Source organism: Mauremys mutica, chromosome 3, assembly GCF_020497125.1.
Source record: "Mauremys mutica isolate MM-2020 ecotype Southern chromosome 3, ASM2049712v1, whole genome shotgun sequence".
NCBI lineage: Eukaryota > Metazoa > Chordata > Testudines > Geoemydidae > Mauremys > Mauremys mutica.
In genome coordinates, this window is record NC_059074.1 from 1184648 (window position 1) to 1206014 (window position 21367).

Here is a 21367-nt window from a genome sequence, read left to right on the forward strand (position 1 = left end):
GGGGGAGTCCAGGGGGCTCTGTGTGTGGGGACTCATGGTTCTTGGGGGGGAGTCCAGGGGGCTCTGTGTGGGGGGGCTCATGGCTTGGGGGGGTGCTGGGGGGCATGTTTTTTTTAGGAGAGAATGTGTGTGTGGCATGGAGGTGCTAATGTCTCTTGGGGGCTGTTGGGAGGTGGGGGCTGATGGCTTTTTGGGGATGTGGAGTAATGTTGGGGGGGTTCATGGCTCTGGGAGTGCTGGGGGGGTGCTGTGGGGCCAATGGTGGGAGTGTGGGGGGCTCATGGCTCTGGGGGCGCTGTGGGGGGGTGCTGCTGGGCTGATGGCTGAGGGGGTCTCATGGCTCTGGGGGGTGCTGTGGGGCCGATGGCTCTGGGGGGCGGGGTGGGGGGGCTCATGGCGCCGGGGGGGCACTCGGGGGCTGATGGCTGGGGGGGCTGATGGCTCTGGGGGGCGAGGTGGGGGGCTCATGGCTCGGGGGGCGCGAGGGGACACTAGGGGGCCGATGGCGGGGGCGGGGGGGGGGCAGGGAGTGTCCGTCCCCCTTGCGGCTCCGCCCCGCAGCCGGGCCCCACCCGCGGCCTTGCCCGGCCCGTTGCCCGGTGACGGTGTTTGTGACCCGGCCCCGCCCGGGCGCCGCCGCGGCCTCACTTGGCGGCTGCTCCGGATCCAGCGAGGGGCCGGACCGCGCCGAGCCGCGCCATGGCCTCCCGCAGCGCCGGGACCCTCCTGACCCAGAACCGCGCCACCTACCTGCCGCCGGCTCTCATGCCCGGGTAACGGGGGGGGGGGACCCCCATAACCCCCTTCCCCCCATAGCTCCCCTGTAGCCCCACCAACCTCCCCTGCATCCCCATAGCCCCCTGTACCCCCTGCATCCCCATAGCTCCCTTCCCCATAGCTCCCCTGCAGCCCCACCAACCTCCCCTGCAGCCCCATAGCCCCCTTCCCCCCATAACCCTCTGCACCCCCCATAGCTCCCCTGCACCCCCACCAACCTCCCCTGCACCCCCCATAGCCCCCTTCCCCCCATAACCCCCTGCACCCCCATAGCTCCCCTGCACCCCCCATTGCTCCCTTCCCCCCATAACCCTCCGCACCCCCATAGCCCCCTTCCCCCATAGCTCCCCTGCACCCCCATAACCCCCCTGTATCCCCATAACCCCCCTGTACCCCCTGCATCCCCATAGCCCCCTTCCCCCATAGCTCCCCCGTACCCCCTGCATCCCTATAGCCCCCTTCCCCCGTAACCCTCTGCACCCCCCATAGCTCCCCTGCACCCCCCAACCTCCCCTGCACCCCCCATAGCTCCCTTCCCCCCATAACCCTCCGCACCCCCATAGCCCCCTTCCCCCATAGCTCCCCTGCACCCCCATAACCCCCCTGTATCCCCATAACCCCCCTGTACCCCCTGCGTCCCCATAGCCCCCTTCCCCCATAGCTCCCCCATACCCCCTGCATCCCCATAGCTCCCTTCCCCCCGTAACCCTCTGCACCCCCCATAGCTCCCCTGCATCTCCACCAACCTCCCCTGCCTCCCCATAACCCTCTGCAGCCCCCACCAACCTCCCCTGCACTCCCCGTCAGCCCCTGGACTCTCTTACCTCCCATCAATCCCCTTCCCCCCATAACCCCTTCCCCCACCACCTCCCCTGCACCCCCATAGTTCCCTGCACCCCCACTAACCTCCCCTGCACCCCCATAATCCCCCCAAGACCAACCAACCTCTTCCCCCCTCAATCCCTGGGTCCCCCATCAATCCCCATAATCCTCTGCACCCCCACTAACCTCCCCTGCACCCCCATAACCCTCTGCATCCCCACCAACCTCCCCTGCACTCAGAGACCCCCCATAGTTATTCTGCACCCCCACCAACCTCCCCTGCACTCCCCATAACCCCTTGCACCCCCATAGTTCCCCATACCCTCACCAACCTCCCCTTCACCCCATCAACCTCCCCTGCACTCCCCATAATCCCTTGCACCCCCATATAGCCCCATCAACCCTCAAGAACCTCCAGTAGCCCCCACCCTGCATCACCATCAAGATAAGTGTAGGGGACTTAGGAAGCCCCCTACATCAGCCCCCTACATCCCCACCAACCTCCCCTTAGCCCCCCTGGATCCCCATAACCCCCCCTACATCCCCACCAACCTCCATCAACCCCCGAGCCTCCAATCAACCTCCCCATTGCCCCTTGTATCTCCGTCACTCACTGCACACACAACCCATCAACCCCTGGGCTCACCCCCTGCACTCCTCATAACCCCCGTCACCCCCACCAACCCCATAGCCCCCATGTACACTCATCAACTCGTAGGGACCCCCATAGCCCCCTGCACTCCCCATCAACCCATAGGGACCCCTGCATCCCATCAACTCCCCGGACTCCCCATATCCCCCTGCACCCCATCAACCCCTGGGACCCCCATAACCCCCTCTACCCCCATTAACCCTCCCAGGGATCCCCATACCCCTATACCCCCTACTAACTCACAGGACTGCATAGCCCCTTGCACCCCCTAATCAACCCACAGTGCTCTCCCATAGCTTCCTGCACCCCCTCCCATCAACCCACAGGGGGACCCCCCCATTAACCCCTGGAAACCCCATAGCTCCCTGCACATACACCTCACTAACCCTCATTGCTCCCTACATCCCCATTAACTCCTGGGGACAGCCATAATCCCCATATCAACCCCAGGAGAACCCCCTCCGCAGTCCCCTATGTCCTCCCGTTAAGCCCAGGACCCCGCTTTTGAGGGTACGTCCTATCTCTAGCCCCCCACATGCTACTTCTATCACTCCATATAGCCCCCTTTTCCAGGAGTAGGTGTCCCCATCCATTGCTCCCTATGTTCCCCCCATCCTGCAGACACTCCCCCATTCCCTCCTCCACTCCCCCTTCCCTAGAGGCATCCTACATCTGATATCCCCTACACACCCTCTCTGGGGCATGGGAATCCCACATAATTTCTTCCTAAGTCCCCTACACTTATCTTGGGGGGAAACACCCTCTAACTACCCACGTACGGAAACTACATCAACACTATTCCCTCTCTCAACCAAACTAGTCATCTCATCAAAACCATGTGCCAGCCCCCTGCTCTGGTAGGGGAGAATGGAGCGGGTTGGAATCACGCATAGAGGTGGAGATCGGGGTTGTACACACAGAGTCATAAGATAGGGTTGTGCATGGAGGCTGCTGTTTACGGGGGTGCAGAGAGGGCGGGTGCAATTTATGGGGTGGAGGAAGGGCATAAAGGGAGAGGATTCAAACCAATAGCGACTCAAGAGGTGCAGATACCCCTCTGCCCACCAAAGGTGTGTCCAGGAAAGGGGACCCTTGTCATGTACTCCCATCAATTACTTTGGGCTTGCAGTATTGAAACCTGGGTAGGGCAAACAGATTCTCCTGGGTTATGATGGAAACTTAGCCTGTTCAGGTCCCATCCCGCTCTGGACTGTGTTGGATCCATAATGCAAATTGCAGAGGCTGCCCCCCACCCCCACCCCAAGAAATCCCTCTTGCCCAGCTCTCAGATCTAAGGAGCTCTGCTCACTCTAGCATTTACTAGGAGACCAGAGCCAAGGCAGCCAGGACCTCTGAGAGCCGCTCTTTCCTTCTGGTGCTGTGGGAGGAATAGTCACACCTGCCAACGCCTCCAGGCAAAACAAGGAGATTTTCAATGCACATAAATCTGCAAATTTCCATACATGTAAGCAGGCTCTGCCTAGGACAGAACCGCCATACTGGGCAGCCCAATGGTCCATCTAGCCCAGGATCCTGTATTCCGACAGTGGCTGATGCCAGGTGTTACAGAGGGAATGAACAGAACAGGGCACTTTATCGAGCGATCGATCCCCTGTCATCCAGTCCCAGCATCTGGCAGTCAGAGGCTTCAGTCCACTCAGAGCAGGGGGCTGCATCCCTGACCAGCGTGGCTAATAGCCATGGATGGACCTAGCCTCCAGGAACGTATCTAAATTATTTTTCGAATCCAGTTATACTTTTGGTCTTCACAATGTCCTCTGCCAACAAGTTCCACAGGCTGACTGTGCGTTGTGTGAAGAAATACTGCCTATGCTTGTTTGAAACCTGCTGCCTGTTCATTTCACTGGGGGACCCCTAGTTCTTGTGTTATGGGAAGGAGTAAATAACACTTCCCTAGTCACTCTCTCCACACCAGTCATGATTTTACAGACCTCTGCCGTATCCCCCCTTAGTCGTCTCTTTTCCAAGCTGGGGATTTGCTCCCAGTATTGCTATCAGTGTGGCTATCCCAGTTCCAGTCTTTATGTCAGAGGTGGGCAAACTATGGCCCACGGGCCACAACCGACCCGCAGGACCCTCCTGCCCGGGAAGAGGCTCGCCCCCAGCCCCTCCCCTGCGGTTCCCCCTCCCCCACAGCCTCAGCTTGCTCCACCACCGGTGCAAGGCTCTGGGTGGCGGGGCTGTGAGCTTTCGCTGGGCAGACCCGGGAGAACTGCGTAGCCGGGGCTCTGTGGGAGGGAGGGCTGGGTGGCCGGGGCTCTGTGGGAGGGAGGACTGGGTAGCTGGCGCTCTGTCGGAGGGAGATCTTCCAGCCTGAGACCAGAAGTCTACACAGCAGTGAAACAGCCCCTGAGCTGAGTCAGCTGGCATGGGCCAGCTGCAGTTTTTTCATGCTGTGTAGACATACCCACAGTCATTGACTTCTCTGGAGACTGTGCCAGCAAATGCTAATTGTGGTGGTGGGTTTTTCTGAAGGGGACAAGAAGTCCAGGAGCTGGATTGCAGCCCACCAAAGAGCCCTCAGATGGGAACTGTTTTTGGTCTACCCCTCAGAATGGATTTCTAGGAGGTGGTAGGATCTCGATCCCATTACCAGTCCTCTTCGTCATCCAGGCCCCTGTTTTTAGACTACAGGTATTGTACTCCTCCGCACTGACAGCTCAGGACTCCACGTCAGTTACAGTATTAGCTACAAACGTGCTGTCTGCCGTGCTCCCTGCACAGAGCACGCTGCTGCCAAGAGGAGCCTTCCAGCTGGGTCACATCATTTTGCTCCTTGGTTTTCAGAGGGAGCCGTAAACGATGCAGTCGGCTGTTCTGGCTGGGATCCGGACTCTGGAAAGCAAAGTCCCTGGGCTTTGTGTTGGGGGGTTTCCCATGGGCCCCTTTTTTTGCACAGCCAGAGACAAATGGGCTGATTGCTTTCTCAGCTGGCTTCCCTTATTTATTGTTTGTATAGCAGCAGCTGTGCTCTAGGTGCTTTCCAGCCTGGTCATTTGACTCAGTTCTTGCCCAAAGCGCTTAGAACCAAAGTATTGTAGGTCCCTTCTCTGGTGACTTCCGGCCCGTGGGAGCTGCTCTGTCTCTGGCTGATCCAGCACCCACTCTCCGCTTGCCCTCTCGTGATGTCCCATGTTCTCTCGCCCTGTCTCTCTGTGAAATAGACAGCAGGGTCGTTGGGCCTTTCCCTGCCTTGGGTCCCTTCCTCCCCCCCCCCATTCATATTTTGCTGTCCTAGTGCCTAGGATCAGCTAGTCGGATTGTGATGTAACAGTGCAGGCTGCCCAGGCAGATTCAATTGGGCACTAGCAGAGAATTATCCTGGCATCTGGATGCCACTCCATTAACACCACAGAGGTGGGAAAACAGTAACCCTAGTCCTCTAGTGTCTCACGAGTCCCATTTTGGTTTCTGGCCCCCATGTCTACGTGCTGAGTCCAGAAGAGTAACAATGGGATAGTGAGACACCAAACCATGTATCAGTTACGCTGCTTGGAAAATTAGCTTTAATTAGGTCATCGCTGGGCACAAAGTGCTTTTCCATGGCCTTTTGTGTAACTGTGTAGTGCCTCTCAAGCAGGGAGGGCAGCTGTCGTCTCTAGATTTAACCCATTAGTCACTGCAGCACTGTGTCCACACCTTAGAACCAGTTTTCCTTAGGAACCTCTGTGTTAACAGAGCACAAGGAGGTACCTGATACATCCAGCCATATTTGGGAACGGCAGTTCATGGATTGTAACAGACTGGAGTTCAACGTAGATTCCCTTCTTTTGTCGATGAACCCCTGAATGACGATGTACCTAGAAGCAGTTCCACAACCACATAGGGCTTTATGCTGATTTTGTCCCAGTATAATAATGGGAAACGTGATCATAATTAGGCCTAGTCCTGAAAGAGGAAATAAGGGTTCTGGTGTATTTCCCCTCACCCGCAAACCTCTGTCAGCCGCACTCGGCCAGTAGATTCTCTCTGCTCCCAGAGCTATTATTGCTGGGAAGGGAAAGGCACAGTAAGTAGCAGGCTGAGTCGGAAAGAGCTGCCTGTGAGAAAAGATCAAAGAGCTACATATGGGTAGCTTAGCTAAGTGACAGCTAAAGAGGGACGTGATGGTCTGCAGGTATCTGAAGACTAAAACACCAAGGAGGCAGAGGTGGTTCAGGGTGGCAGAAGAGTGTGTGCGTGTGTGTGTGTGGGGGGGGGGGATTAGAAGGTGGCAAATTCAGTCCTATTAGGTGTAGAATTGTTTCCCAAGGGAAGTGGGACATGTAAATCCAGATGAGAGGGTTTAGATGATCTAATTATTTGTCTCTCTGAATATCCATTGTGATCCCGTGATCCTATTTACATCCCAAAACATGGAGAAAGTGAATAAGGAAAAGTTATGTACTTGTTCCCATACTATAAGAACTAGGGGCCACCAAATGAAATTAATGGTCAGCAGGTTTAAAACAAATAAAAGGAAGTTCTTCACACAGCGCACAGTAAATCTGTGGAACTCCTTGCCTGAGGACGTTGTGAAGGCTAGGACTATGAGAGGGTTTAAAAAAAACCTAGATAAATTCATGGAAGTTAAGTCCATTAATGGCTACTAGCCAGGATGGGTAAGAATGGTGTCCCTAGCCTCTGTTCGTCACAGGATGGAGATGGATGGCAGGAGAGAGATCACTTGATCATTGCCTGTTAGGTTCACTCCCTCTGGGGCACCTGGCACTGGCCACTGTCGGTAGACAGGACACTGGGCTGGATGGACCTTTGGTCTGACCCAGGATGGCCGTTCTTATGTTAAGAACGTGAAGTTTGCAGAGCCAGGCCCTCAAAAGTTAGGAAATGCCCCAATGAAGGCTGCCCATGCAACCTGTATTCATTCCCCTGTGTGTGTGCATTGTATTTACCGGTAATTACACGATTGCGTACTCGTTTTCCCCACAGGCCCCTGCCTTGTTCAGTGACTGGGTAGCTCTTCAGTATTTCATTTCATGCTGTACATTCAGTGTGTAGTGCCAGGCCTTATTTAACATGCACTATCCAAAGCCTGCGCTGACTACAGAATGACTGATTCCCTCATGTATGCAGTGTTGATGTAGCCATGTCGGTCCCAGGATGTCAGAGAGACAAGGTGGGTGAGGGGGTAGCTTTTACTGGACCAACTTCTGTTGGGGAGAGAGACAAACTTTTGAGTCACAAAGAGCTCTCCTCTGAGCATCACCGCTGAACGCACGGCGGAACGGATTATGAGCTAATTACTTGCACCAAACAATTGTAGTACTTGGGATATTTTTATGTTCAAAGCACGGCTCCAAATCAGCATGGGCTGCAGCTGCAAGTGCTCGGCCCGTCTGCAGATCAGCTCCCAAGTGAGTCAAGATGCACACCCAGCCAAGCAGGAACACGCGAGTAATGCCCGACTGTGAAAAGTGGGGGTTAAATGACTTGCCCCTCATCACGTAGGAACAGGCAAGGATAGACTCCAGTTCGCCAGGGTGGCATTCAACTTCCTTAACCACGAGGCCAGACTTTCTCTTCCTGCAATCCCTGGCCTCCTTCACTATACATTTTTCCACTTTTGCAACAACAAATGAGGCAGGGGTTTTAATAGACAACAGCCTCCTTCACTGCACAGCCCTGATCAGGGCCGGCTTTAGGCCAATTCAACCAATTCCCCCGAATCGGGCCCCGCGCCTAAGAGGGCCCCGCACACAAGCCCTGACAGTGCGCTGTACCGGGGTGGCCCAGCTTCCCCAGGGGGCAATTTAAAGGGCCTGGGGCTCCCAGCAGGGACTGGAGCCTCAGGCCCTTTAAATTGCCACCAGAGCCCCACTGCTGGAGCCCTGGGGGCTATTTAAAAAGTCTGGGGCTCCCCTTGCTTCTACTGCCCCAGCCCTTTAAATAGCCCCTGGAACCCCACTGCTTTGCCAAGGCTCCCGTGGCTATTTAAAGGGCCGGGGCTGTAGAAGCAGGGGAGCCCCGGGCCCTTTAAATAGCCCCCGAGCCCCGGGCTGCTGCTGCTGCTACCCTGGTGGGGGAGGGAGGAGGAGGAGGCACTTACCGTACAGGGTGGGCTGTACCCCCTGTACCCGCACCCCCTGCCTGCACCCAGCCCCTGCCTGCACCCAGCCCCGCACTCCCTGCCCTGCCTGCAGCCAGCCCCTGCCCGCACCAGCCTCGCACCTCCTGCCCTGTCTCCAGACAACCCCTGCCGCACGCCCCTGCCTGAAGCCAGCCAGTCCCGCACTCCTCTGTCTCCAGCGCTGCCAACCCTTGCCACACCCCCCTGCAGCCCTGCCTGAAGCCAGTCAGCCCACCCCACACACCCCTGCCTCCAGCCAGCCCCACACCCCTTGCCCTGCTTGCAGCCAGACCCTACCTCCAGCAGGGCCGGCTCCAGAGCCCAGCGGGGCAAGCACCCGCCTGGGGCGGCCCTTTCCCGGGGGGGCGGCAGGCTGGGCCGGCGGACCTGCCGCAGTCATACCTGCGGGAGGTCCACCGGAGCCCCGGGAGCAGCGGACCTGCCGCAGGCATGACTGCGGACGGTTCGCTGGTCCCGCGGCTCGGCTGGACCTCCCGCAGGCATGCCTGCGGCAGCTCAACCGGAGCCGCCGGACCAGCGAACTGCCCGCAGCTGCGGGAGGTCCAGCCGAGCCGCGCGACCAGCGGACCCTCCGCAGTCATGCCCGCGGGAGGTCCGCTGCTCCCGCGGCTCGGGGGCGCCTCCCGGGCATGACTGCTTGGGGCGGCCAAATTTGTAGAGCCGCCCCTGACCTCCAGTCAGCCCCTGCCCTGCCTCCAGCCAGCCCCATGTCCACTGCTGCCCTGCAGTTCCCAGGGCAGTAACCCTGCTTCAATGAGGAGGGGCAGGGAGCACCTGGGACCCACACATGGGCACACCCTAGGGTGTCCAGAGAGCAAATGTGAAAAATTGGAACGGGGTGGGGGGTAACAGGAGCCTATATAAGAAAAAGAACCCCAAATCGGGACTGTCCCTATAAAATCTGGACATCTGGACACCCTAGCACACCCCCAGGGAGTGGCGGGGATCCACACATGTGAAATGGAGCTCAGTTCTAGTTCAGGCTCATCTTTTTAAAAAAGAACTTTAGGTCTGGTTAACGTACATCTGTATTTTCCCAGACATGTCCAGCTTTTTGGTTCTTAAATCGCCATCCGGGAGGAATTTTTTAAAATACGGACATATGGTAACCCTATTGGTACAAAAAATACATACTGTGGCACATCCCTTAAAGCAGAACTTTTTACAGGGAACCGGTTGCTAAGAAATGAAAGGCTTTTTTTTACATGGTTTTTTTTTTTTAGTCATCCCTGCCGGGGCCCTGCCAAAAATGTTCGAATTGGGCCCCGCACTTCCTAAAGCTGGCCCTGGCCCTGATTATTCTCTGAGCAGGTCCAGCCAGTGCACTGAGGCAGGAGTCCTGTGGAAGCAATACTATGTGATCATGCAATTAAAGATTGTATCATCCTGCACATGCACAAGGGTTGGAAAGGCAACCTTAATTCTGGCATCTCCTAAGTGCTTGACTTTGCAACCTTAACGTTATATTAACATAGTTTAAGATGTAGTTTCCTAATTTTAAACAAATAAACAGTAATTCAATCACATGGAATTGCACTGACTCCTGCCTGAGTCATCAGCAGTGTTTGGCTCTTTAGATCCACAGCCCAGATCTCTCTGACTTGAGCTAACAGTAGTAGGCTGTTATCCTCTAAGTGACCCAGTCAGCGTGGGAGTAGGAAATTAGGTCCACGCCTTGCTAGTGGGTTTCACAAAAATAGTTCTTAAACAATCCCAAGGAAAGTCAAGATGCAGAAATATTAAGGTTGAGATTTGGATCAAATCAAAGTTGGGAAATAATTGCAGGTGTGGTTGACTTGGCAGCCATAGTTTAACCGCATTGCACATATAGGTTAGAGGGATATTCAACAATTAATAACATTTTGCATTTAGAGAACACATTTCATCCATGCATTAATTTCAGTTTGGCCTCTAGGCATTACCATGATAGAAATCAATCAGTCAACGGTTTCAAAGTGCTTTGCAAGTGTGAACAAGTATCATTAGCACCCCTTGACAGATGGGGCAGCTCAGGCATAGAGAGAGGGGATGTGAGACCATCAGCCTCAGGGAGCCATTGGCTAAGCTGTGATTAGAAGCCAGGTCTCCTGGCTCCCAGCCTTGGGTCCAGTCCAGTCCCATAGATAACAGCACTTAGTCATGCAAAACACTGCACATGCACAAAGAGGCCAAGATATGGTTGCTTGAGGGTGCATGGTTTTGCACCTCCTGTTTTTTTTATTCTCAACTAAAGTGCACTATAAACCAGCCAAAGCTTTTCATTCCTGGTGAGCTTCATCTGTGTCCTTTAAAGTCCTTGCAACTCGCAGGCTTTCTCCAGCTGAAATTTAGGGCTTCGCTGTCAGACCAGTTTTGTGGTGTCTAGTCTCAGTAATAAGTCTGAGGGTTCTGTAGGTTCAGACTGTCCTTGTAGATCATTTAATGGATCAACCGGTTTTCAGAAGAGCGGCCATACAGGGTCAGACCAGCGGCCCACCTAGCCCAGTATCCTGGCTGTGACAGTGGCCAGTCCCAGAGCCTCAGGGGGAGGGAACAGAACAGTTAATTAAGTTAAAATCCCATGCCGTTAATTTCTTAAGGTGATTGTATGAGTCGGAGGTACCTTTTTGACTGTGTGGTAGAAGAAAACTGCGAAGGATTGTCTCACCTCATTAATGTTTCCGTATTGATGCATTATACGTTAGGTGATGGAGCGAGACAGACTTTTCAAACACACTCTACTACGGTATCTTACCATGTCTTGAAAGTAGTTTTAGCCTTACTTATCTTCTGTTAGGCCTGAAACAGCCTTGTCCCAGGGAATTCAGATGAGTATCTGCTCTTCCTCCTTTTCTGTGTGGAGAGCAGCACACAGTGCCATACCATTTACCACCACTCTTCCCATCTTCATCTGTTTTCTTTCCCTGTTCTTTTTCTTAGGCTAGATTTTTAAAGGTATTTGGACCCTTAACTCCCATTGATTCCAGGCAAGTTTGTGCCTGGTGGGAGCCAGTTTCAGGCAGGGCACCACCTGCATCAGACTGACCCAGCAGCAGAGGGTAAGTCACTGGTGATAAATGAACAATAGCCCCAGCTCAGGCCTGCCTACACTCATAGAGGCTCTGGCAGGCCACAGTCTCGTGTGCAGCTCCTGCTGCCAACCTGGCCTCTCTCTTATGAAGTGCGAGCTCCAGATCCACCCTCCTTCCCACTCGGCTGAGCTGTGCTCTCCCTTCCAGCCAGTCACCTGCCACAGGCGGCTCATTAACTCTTTCTTAGCCAGTGCGGGGTTGGCCTACGCCGTCACAGTTGCTCTAGCCACATTTTGGGGTAGGAGGCGGGAAGAAGACCCCCCCCCCCCCAAGCCCCATGTGTTGCACCCAAATCTGGCTGCATCACAGTTATTTACCGTTCTCCACGCTGTAAAAGGCAGAAGAATACAGTGTCCATAGTACAGAGGAAGCGATGGACCAGGTGCTCATGCTGATTAGTCTCATACTCAACATGAATCAGATGATCAGAAAAAGCAGCAAAGAGTCCTGTGGCACCTTATAGACTAACAGACGTATTGGAGCATGAGCTTTCGTGGGTGAATACCCACTTCGTCGGATGATCAGAATCTGGCCCATTGTTGGAAACAGCTGTTTTTTACCAAGGACCCTGAGATTAATGCTCCCGTTCTCATGAAAAGTGTCCTGGGGCCTTTAATGACCACGAATGAGCAAGACCTTGATGTTGCTTCTCATTCGAAATAGGAGCACAGGAAAGATCCTGGCACTGAACGCACTTACTGTCTGAAAACCCAGCGGGTGCTCTAGATTTTCCGTGCCAGTCCAGGCCTTTTTGTGCACAAGGAATTTGGATCGATAGGAAAAGAAAGGAATAAAAAAAACCCCAGTTAGTTGTAGGGTTTGGGTTTTCTCCCTCCCCCAGTGCAGATAGAACGGAGCTAGCTGGAACAGGTGCTGTTTCTTTACCCCTCTGGGATCAGGAGAGATGAAGCAATTTGGAGCATTCTGTCCATCAAATAAGCAGCACACAATGATTTTATACGAGGCGTACAATAACTGCCAGTTATGGTACGTCTGTGTAATGAGGACTGGCTGAGATCCAGGAGAACTTGGCAACACCAAGGACTGTCTTCAAGAGACGTGTCTCAGGCTAGCGTCTCTCAGGATTCCACCACTGAGACACGGGGGAAAAAAATATCCCAGGACAACCTAGATATGTTGAGTCATAGATGTTTATCTTAAAGCAGAATTGATCTTGTTCTCACTCCATGTCTGGATCCCACGTACCGTGAATTATACACATTGATTCTCTCCCCATCAGTCCCTTGCAACAGAGACTGTCAGGCTGAGATTTTCACAGGAACCAATGGGATTTAGGAACCCACCTCCCATTGAATTTCATTGGTTTCCTCTCTAGACCCTTTGGGTTCCTTTGCATCTATTTTTTTGTTTGTTTTTTGGTTTTTTTTGTTCACCGTAACAGTAGTTATTGGATAGATTTCTCTCTTCTCCTCTGAGATGTTTCAGTTGTTTACAAAGCATATATCCTTAGATTTCTAAGCAGCAGCTTATTTGGCAAGATCCTATTGTTACAACCTCGCCACTGGGTTATTTTTCACCATCCGAAATGCTCTTTGGAGGCAATATGCAGAAAATCTTTATCTTGCAGCCAAATTCACTCTGGATCCCCCTATGAATTAACACAGTCAAAAAGAAAAGCCAAATGCTCTGTTCAATCCAGCCTCGTGCAGAATCAAAACCAGGGATCAAACACACTGTCTGTGAATCCATCCCAAGTTTGCCCACTTTGCTTTCGCTGTAATGTAAATTTCCCCCTGTGAAATCAGAAAGCCTAAGGGTATTAGCATTGCAGTAAAGCTGGTCCCATGCAATCATTACAAGGAGCCACAGCGAGAATAATGTCAACGTGTATAAATTCTGTGCAGAGTTACTGAAGGCATAAATGGCTTTTTTGGGGGGTGGGGAGGGGAGAAGAGGAGATATATTACAGCGTCATAACTACTCTTTAAGCTCTTTGTTATTAGTAAGATTTTCAGCTACAAATGTTGCCAGAGCTACCAGGAATTCCACTTAATCTATTTGACGAGCCAGATCCTGAAGTGAATGGAGCAATGTCAGTTTACACCAGCTGAGGATCTGGCTTTACATATTTACCATGGGGCTGAAGCAGGATGTAGGTGTGGGGTAGGAGTGTTATGTGCATGGGCCCTGCGTACAGCCTGTATTACCTTGTTCATCTAGCCCCACCCGGGTGGTACCCGAGGGGCGCTGTGATGAATCTGGGGGATGGGACCACCAGGGGCTGGAGCAAGAATAGTGGGATGGCCTCAGCCTCTCCTGGATCTCTGGGAGCCACGTGGATCCCAGGACCCCCACCCAGTTTTGAGTGAGGGGCCCATATCCTTTCACAGAGTGGAGGGCAAACCCAGCCCCTCTCCAATGACATGCTGTTGCGAAAACTCTGCAAGGCATTCCTCATGGAGATTTTCACCGAGAGAGCCCCTCCCCATGGATTGTACCACAGGAGCGAGCCCACTGGGCCCTCAGCCTTACGCTGGAGTCCTCCGTTCCTTGCTTTGCCACTCACCTGCTGAGTGGTCTTGGCCAAGTCCCGTTAACTTCTCTGTGCCTCGGTTTCACTTCCCTATTTGTTGTGAGGCTTAATCAAGTGCTTTGGGATCCTCGCACGAACGGTACCTGGGAGGTGTGAAAATTGTTAATAAAATTAGAGCTTTGGCCCGTAGGAAATTCAGAGTCCCTCCTCCCCCGTGTCACTGAAAGCGCAGGACCCGCAACGGTTCGAAGAAAGGCTGAATGCAGCCCTGTGCGTTGTGAACCTGGCATTGTTGACAGGGAGCCTGTTTGATCCCTTTGTTCATTGTAGGGGGGTAGCTCTTATCGATGTCAAGGAAGAGCAGTTAATGAGGAAGATGAAGGACTGCACATGTCCTGGGTCAGGAAGGCCAGTATCAGTTAGATAGCAATTTACCCTCCTATGGAACATCCCACGTGAAATGTGCCAATGACAAGACCAAAGCCGTGATAAAGATGTCTCTGCCGTCACCCTCCAGTCTGTTCTAGTCTGACTATTGCTAGATGCCTTTCATAGCCCACCTCACAGCTTGCCAAAGTCTGTTTTATAAGTTGCATGTTTGCGGAAGTGTAGAGCCCTGTACGGAGGCATCCGTGAGGTGTTTAGCCATGGGAAGGCCCGTGATTCTGTTACCATCATGAATGTACAACAGTCCTGGGATTTATAATCCGGCCAAGGTGATCTTTAAATTGACAAGAGCCTTTCGTCAATGCTTCATCTCTTCTTAGGACTGTGCAAAGATTCGGTAACCCCCCCCAACCCTCTCCTCAGCCCTAGCTGGTCATAACCCCATTTTGCAGATGGGGAAGTTGAGACACTGGAGGTTAAGGTGCAAGTGCCTGTTAGTTCCAACGGGGGCCTGAGTTCCAGAGATGCTGAGCACCAGTAACCGCTGTTGACGTCAGCACTTCTGGAGAGCAGGCCCTAGGAGTCTCCAGTTGGACCCACCCAAGGAGGTGGGGTGAGGCTTAGACAGCAAGTGTGAGGCCCTGCTGAGACCCGGGCTACAGAGCTCCTGGCTTCCACTCCCATGCGTCTCACGGGTAGGCAGTCCCAGCAGCTGGCCAGCTGGATGGCTGATAATATCTTCAGTTATGCACGTGAAGATTAGAGTAAGAAAAGGCTTTAGAGTGTAAACTGCTGGCCCCCAGGACCTGGGAGGAGCCCCTCCCTCCTCCCTCCCAACGTGGCTAAATCAGCCAGGAGCAAGGTGGGACTTTGACCTGGGGGCCGCAGGGTGTATGTGCAGGAGGGCTGCATGGCCCCTCTCTGAGGTATTTAAACCAGAGCCATCAGCCCCTTACTTCTGCAAGCTGCATTTAGAAGGAGAGACAAGGGCCCTGTCCCCAGGGGGTGCCCCCGGCCTTTCCCGGTCCCTCACTGGCTCACTCTCTCCTCTGCAGGTACCGTGGGCATGTCCCCAACACGGTGTTTTCCTTTGGCGACACCTACGGGAACACCACTCTGAAATACTTCCAGGATTTCCGCAATGCTGCCATGGAGACCAGCCGCTGCCCCTACAGCAAAGGCGGCCAGTTCCCCACCCTCTTCTCGCCCGACCCTGGCTTAGTGCTGGGGTGCAGGGCGCGGGGCTGGGACAGGTGGCTGCATGCCCCTTCCTATTCCCACTTCAACTTGGATTTCAACCGCTCCGAAGAGCTGAAGGAGTTTTACAAGGTGAGAAGGCGTCTCTCGCGGCGGCATGCCCTGCACGCAATGGCACGGCGGGTCTGATCCAACACACAGCACCTGAGTGCTACACAGTAGCCAGTGCAACACAGTCAGGGCAGCATCTGGGCAGCACCCACGGGCCCCAGTGAGAGGTGCCTCGGAAATGCCCTGGACTGAGCCAAAATGCAATCAACACAAATATATAATTAGTCACAACCAAAAGCCAGTGCTCTCGGCCTCTGGCACCCACCTGCCACACTGAGATGGTCTTTTTCACTGCCCTGGTACTGGTTCTGAAGGCAGCTTCTTGACCATAAGAACCTAGGCAGACAGTCCCCAGAAAACCCAATTGGCATTGTTCTAGGGGAGGCTCCGGTCGTCCCATCTCCAGCAGTTTACATGTGTGTGACTGGCATGCAGAGGGAGGAGTCAGCGTGGAACGCAGTGGGTGGTCGCTGAAGAGCAGGGCTCCCCTCCCAAGGTTACCGTGCAGACATCTCTGTGTGTGCTGCTGCGGGCAGGATTGCCTGGGGAGCTGTTTGAGGAGTCATCGAGCTTTGCTGAGTTGCCTGAGAGGATGTGGCAGTTAACGGGGGAAGGCATGAGAGTGTAACCCAGCTGGTGCAGCTCACAGCATAGGTAGGGTAACCAGACAGCAAATGTGAAAAATTGAGATGAGGATGGGGAGAATAGGAGCCCATATAAGAAAAAGACCCAAAAATCGGGACTGTCCCTATAAAATCGGGACATCTGGTCACCCTACAGCATAGGACCCAGCGGGAGTGTAGCCCCATTGCTCAGCACAGCAAAACTTTGTCCGTCTCCCTGAATCTTCACTCTGGAACGGGAGCAGGGAGGTGGAGCCTAGAGCATGTTATCCCAGTAATAAATAGCGTGAGAGGAGGACAGGTGTGTGTGTGTGTGAGTGTGGGAGCATGCAGGGGCCTGGGCGCATCTGATTGTACATGGGAGATGTTCCCCTTGCTAAAGAGAGCAGCATCTCTCTCATCTGACTCGGCCAAGCCGCACATTTTACCATTTGCGCCCAAAACACAGTGTTGTCTCCCCACTTCTCAGCCATAGTGACGGCACAGAGCCCCGCCTCCATCGCGGTGCATCGGGAATAAGTACAGCTTGCATCAACGAATTCCCAAGCCAAGCCCCCATGTGATCTAGCACGGTTGTCACTCACTCTGCTGCCCAGAGAGCACCTTAGGGAGGGGAGTTTTAGAGACATGGTTGTTATTATTTCTCTAGCTGCGGAGGGTGTGTTGTGCTTTGCACATCTCTACGCAGAGATGACCCCGCCCTAAGGAACCTATCCCAGCTCGTGGATAAGGCTTTAGGGCCCTGGGCCCTGCATAGGAAGGAGGGATGCAGCAGAAGACCTGTTATCTTTTCCCAATAGTTGGTATTTTAACTCCTCGGTTGCCTGGCCAGCTAATGCAGCTCTGCCCTGTGCCGGAAGCCTGGGTTCTGAGTAGTTTGCTTGTCCTGCAGCTGTCCCAGAGGCACCGCGAGCATTACCGCGACAGGACCGGGACAGAGCACGTGGTTCCCTACTTTGTGCTGCCGGTCAAGGAGAAGGACAAGTACCCCCACCCTCTTGATCTGTGAGTAGCAAAAGCAGCCCCCAGAAGGTGTGCTCGGTAGCAGCCCTTCCCCTGTAGGCAAGCTTGGCCGGTATGGCTGGGGGGAGAAGGAGGCAGACCTTCCTCAAGCAGGTGCTTGGGGCGGCCAAGGGGAAGCGGTGGCACGTCGGGCTCTTCAGCGGCGGGTCCCTCGGTTGCTCCCGGAGGGAAGGACCTGCCGCCGAAGAAGAAAGCGGCGCTGATCGTGGGTTTTTTTGTTTTTGTTTTTTTTTCCCCTGCTGCTTGGGGCAGCAAAAAACCTGGAGCTGGCCCTGGAGAGGGGATTTGAAGATGGATCTGCCACCTCTCTGGTGAATGCCCTACCCCCGGGGCTCTGGGGTATTCTGATGTGGGGCTCTCAGTCTCGCCTGTTGAAGATGTAGGGGAATAATTTAAAAAGTCATTGGAGCAGGGGGCTGGATCCTGGTCTCCCCACTTCTATGCAAGTGCTCTAACCACTAGGTTACAGAGCCATTCTAATGCATGCTGGTGGTATAGGTGGTGCTCTCTCTCTCTCTGGTTCTTGCATTGTTTATCCACAGTGGAACAGCTTCACCAGGCGAGAGTGAGGGTATGTCTACACTATAGTGGTATAGCTGCAGCACTGTAGTGTAGATGGTTGCTACAGCAACAGAAGGGGTTTTTCCATCACTGTAGTGACTCCACCTGCATGAGCTAGGTCAGAAGAAGAATTCTTCCATCGACCTAGCCCTGTCTACACCAGGGCTTAGTTTGGCTTAACTGCATCTCTCAGGTGTGAATTTTTCACATCCCTGAACAACATCACTAGGTCAATCTAAGTTTTAGGTGTAAACTTGGCCTGTGGGAGCCCCACACCAGATTTTCCCATAGCCCCATGGTGAGATTACTCCCCAGAGAAGTGGCAAATCCCCATTGAAATCCCTTCTCCCCCTCAGGTGGAGGTGGGATTTGAACCAGGGGTCACCCACGTCCAGGTGAATGCTCTGACTACTGAGCTAAGGCATGAGGGTGGTGCTCCTCCCCTGCTCTTGTTAAAACGGTGCAGGTACCTAACTCTGAGAGAGAGTTTTCAGCTGAGAATCCCAAGTGGAAGGAGGCATCTCCCACCAGAGGGGCGGGGCTTAGCACACACCCTCCCCCTGGCTTGGCCCCGCCCATTGGTAGGTTAGGGGAGGAGCCGCCTCGCGTGCCTCCCGTTCTGGGGCACCTCACCGTTGCCAGGCATTGTGCAGGGGGCTGAGGTGCTGGACTCCGCATCACCACGCCACCGTTCTCTAGCCCACAGAGATTTAAAAAGCAACCCCCTGCCCTGGGGGACTAGTAACGCTCAGGATCGTGGAAGCACAAATCCATTTCAAACTGGAATGTGCTTCCCTCGCTGCTGCTGATTCTGCATTGCGCCTGGCAGGTCACTTTCACCTTTGTTCCTGGGCAGTTTCATGTTCTGGGCCTGGGGGTGCTCAACCCTCCACTTCGCCCCAGGCCCTGACCCCTTCCCCTGAGCCCCCGCCCCATCCTGCCTCTTCCCACCCGCTGTCTGCCCTGAGCTCTGCCCCCACCCCTTCCCCCAAGACCCCACCCCCACCCCACCTCTTCCTGCCCAGCTCTGCCCCCTCCCCTGAGCGTGCCCTATCCCCACTCTTCTCCCTCCCTCCTGGAGCCTCCTGCACGCTGCGAAACAGCTGATCATGGCGGGTGGTAGGCACTGGTGGAAGGGAGGGGGAGGAGTGCTGATCAGCAGGGCAGCAGGTGGGCGGGGGGTGCTGGGGGGGGAGCGGGCTGCCGGTGCTGGGGAGAGGGGTGCCACTAGTTTTTTTCCGTGGGTGCTCTAGCCCTGGAAACTTTTTTATTTTTAAACTCCTCAAGTCTTTTGGGGGGGTTTGTTTTTTGGTTTTTTAATCCTGGGAATATTTCTATGGATCTCAAGTTTTTTTAGAAATCCCAAACTCTGGGCTAAATTTGCCCCGATTTGTGTCTCTTGAACCATTTCCCAGGTTGGGGTGATCGTTCTGGCGCCTCCCCAGCCTCACAAATATTTGCCTCACTGAAGTTTAGTGGCTGCCCTCCCCGACTCTTCTGTGTGCAGGCTGGACAGCGTTCTGGTCCCCGCTGTGACGGGCTGTATTGCTCACTGGGCTGCTCTCGCCCTGGATTCAGCCAGCGGATTGTGGATTCACACTGCTGCTTTATGAAACTGGGCAGTTTCCCTTGGCATTGCCTCTCATAAAAAGCCACATCAGCTTTTGCCTGAGGTGTGGCTTCAAACAGACCCCTCAACCAGGCCTCAGCCCTGAGCTCATCTGGGTGGGCTTGGATTTGCCAGCGAGGTTAGCAAGCCCTGGCGAAACTTCTGGTCAACGTGGTCTGAGCGTTGAGTTTGTAACAGCCTGTGACGGTGCTGCCTGTGGGAACCAGCTGAGGTCACTCAATGAGGGTGAACTGCAAACAGACCGGGGCAGACAAACCCCAGAAGCTGGCGGTTATTCCAGTACTTAGATTTACCAACCAGCTCAGAACAGCTTCTGCAGCACCTCACTGGTTACTCAGAGTCCAAACACTGCAGTTCCCTTGAAGTGCCCAGCCTCAGGCCTCCATCCAGACACACCTGTCAGAGATGATGATGGTTCCTGAAAATCTTATATCATATAAACGAAAAGTTTCTTCCAACCCCAAAGACTCAGCCACACACCCAGGTTCAATTATAACTTAGATCTTATCCAAAATACACACTTAGAGCCAATTCTTATTAACGAAACTAAAATTTATTAAAAAAGAAAAGAGCGAGAGTGTTGGTTAAAAGATCAATATACAGACTGACTCGAATTCAATTCTTGAGGTTCAGGTACACAGCAGAGATGAGCTTGTAGTTGCCAAAAGTCCTTTTAGAAATAGTCCGTAGGTTACAGTCCAGTTTCCATATTCAGGGTGGCTCCAGTCAGTGACTGGGGATCTCAATCCTTGTGGCTTAAGGTTTCCCCCTCTTGAAACCCAAAGCAGATCTGAGATGAAGCAGGATCGTGTCCCAGGGTTTTTATACATTTCCAGCAGTCTTTTGGTCTGAGAAAACAATAGGCTTAACTCTCCTTCTCTCAAACATCCTGGCAATTAGCACAGAGTAATTTATCCATTAAACAGTTCAGATACAGGTTACCACAACCTTCAAAGAGACATAGAGACAATAATACTATTTCACTCAAGTATCTTTCTAAATGTTAATATTCTTTTTTTGATCTTTGAATCAAAGCTGTAGCAATAGACAAGACTTGTTTGCTTACATCCCAAGACCTGAGCAAACACCTCCCCTTCTACTTCTAACAATGCGGCTGCATTTCAAAGCTCTGGTCATTCACAGATCTTCCTAACCAGTTTCTAAAGTTTGGCCCTGGGTCAGGTCAGTCTGTGAGTGAATTAACTCTTTCTGGCCCTGTCATCCTTCAATGAGGTATTAGATCAGACTCAATGTCACACAGCCAGGGGTGAAAGTAACATACAGGACTTACATACTTCTGGAGTCCTGAGGGGGGCGTGGCCTCATCTGGAAGAGGCGTGGCCTAGACCGGAAGAGGCAGGGCCTCTTACAATTTAAAGGCCCTGGTGCACCAGCTGTGGCTGGGAGCCCCAGGGCCTTTAAATCAAGCCGGGGCTCTCAGCTGCAGAGGTGGCTGGGAGACCCCGGGCCTCAGGGGCAAATGAAAGGGCCCAGGGCTCCGGCCGCTGCGGAGCTCTGGGCCCTTTAAATCCCCACTGCAGCTCCTGCTGCCGGAGCTGTAGGCAGGATTTAAAGGGCCCGGAGCTCCCATGGCTGCGGGGAACGCCCAGCCTTGCTGGGCTGGGGCCGGGATTTAAAGGGCCCGGAGCTCCCATGGCTGCGGGGAACGCCGAGCCTTGCTGGGCTGGGGCCGGGATTTAAAGGGCCCGGAGCTCCCATGGCTGCGGGGAACACCCAGCCTTGCCGGGCTGGGGCCGGGATTTAAAGGGCCCGGAGCTCCCATGGCTGCGGGGAACGCCCAGCCTTGCTGGGCTGGGGCCGGGATTTAAAGGGCCCGGAGCTCCCATGGCTGCGGGGAACGCCGAGCCTTGCTGGGCTGGGGCCGGGATTTAAAGGGCCCGGAGCTCCCA

At 54.0% G+C, this 21367-nt stretch overlaps 1 protein-coding gene across 3 annotated transcripts in view; it reads left to right on the forward strand.

The window, feature by feature from the left end:
- The first annotated feature begins 609 nt into the window (after nucleotides 1–609).
- The window catches only part of LOC123365685 (protein FAM166C-like), a 35596-nt gene continuing 14838 nt past the window's right edge, over nucleotides 610–21367 (forward strand). The window contains exons 1-3 of one of the 3 annotated variants that reach the window (XM_045008494.1): nucleotides 610–773; nucleotides 15368–15641; nucleotides 17136–17248. In XM_045008494.1, the coding sequence (XP_044864429.1) occupies nucleotides 700–773; nucleotides 15368–15641; nucleotides 17136–17248 (461 nt within the window). In that variant the 5' untranslated portion in view covers nucleotides 610–699. The remainder of the gene's footprint in view (nucleotides 774–15367; nucleotides 15642–17135; nucleotides 17249–21367) is intronic. The other 2 variants (XM_045008493.1, XM_045008495.1) reach the window with 2 other exon arrangements.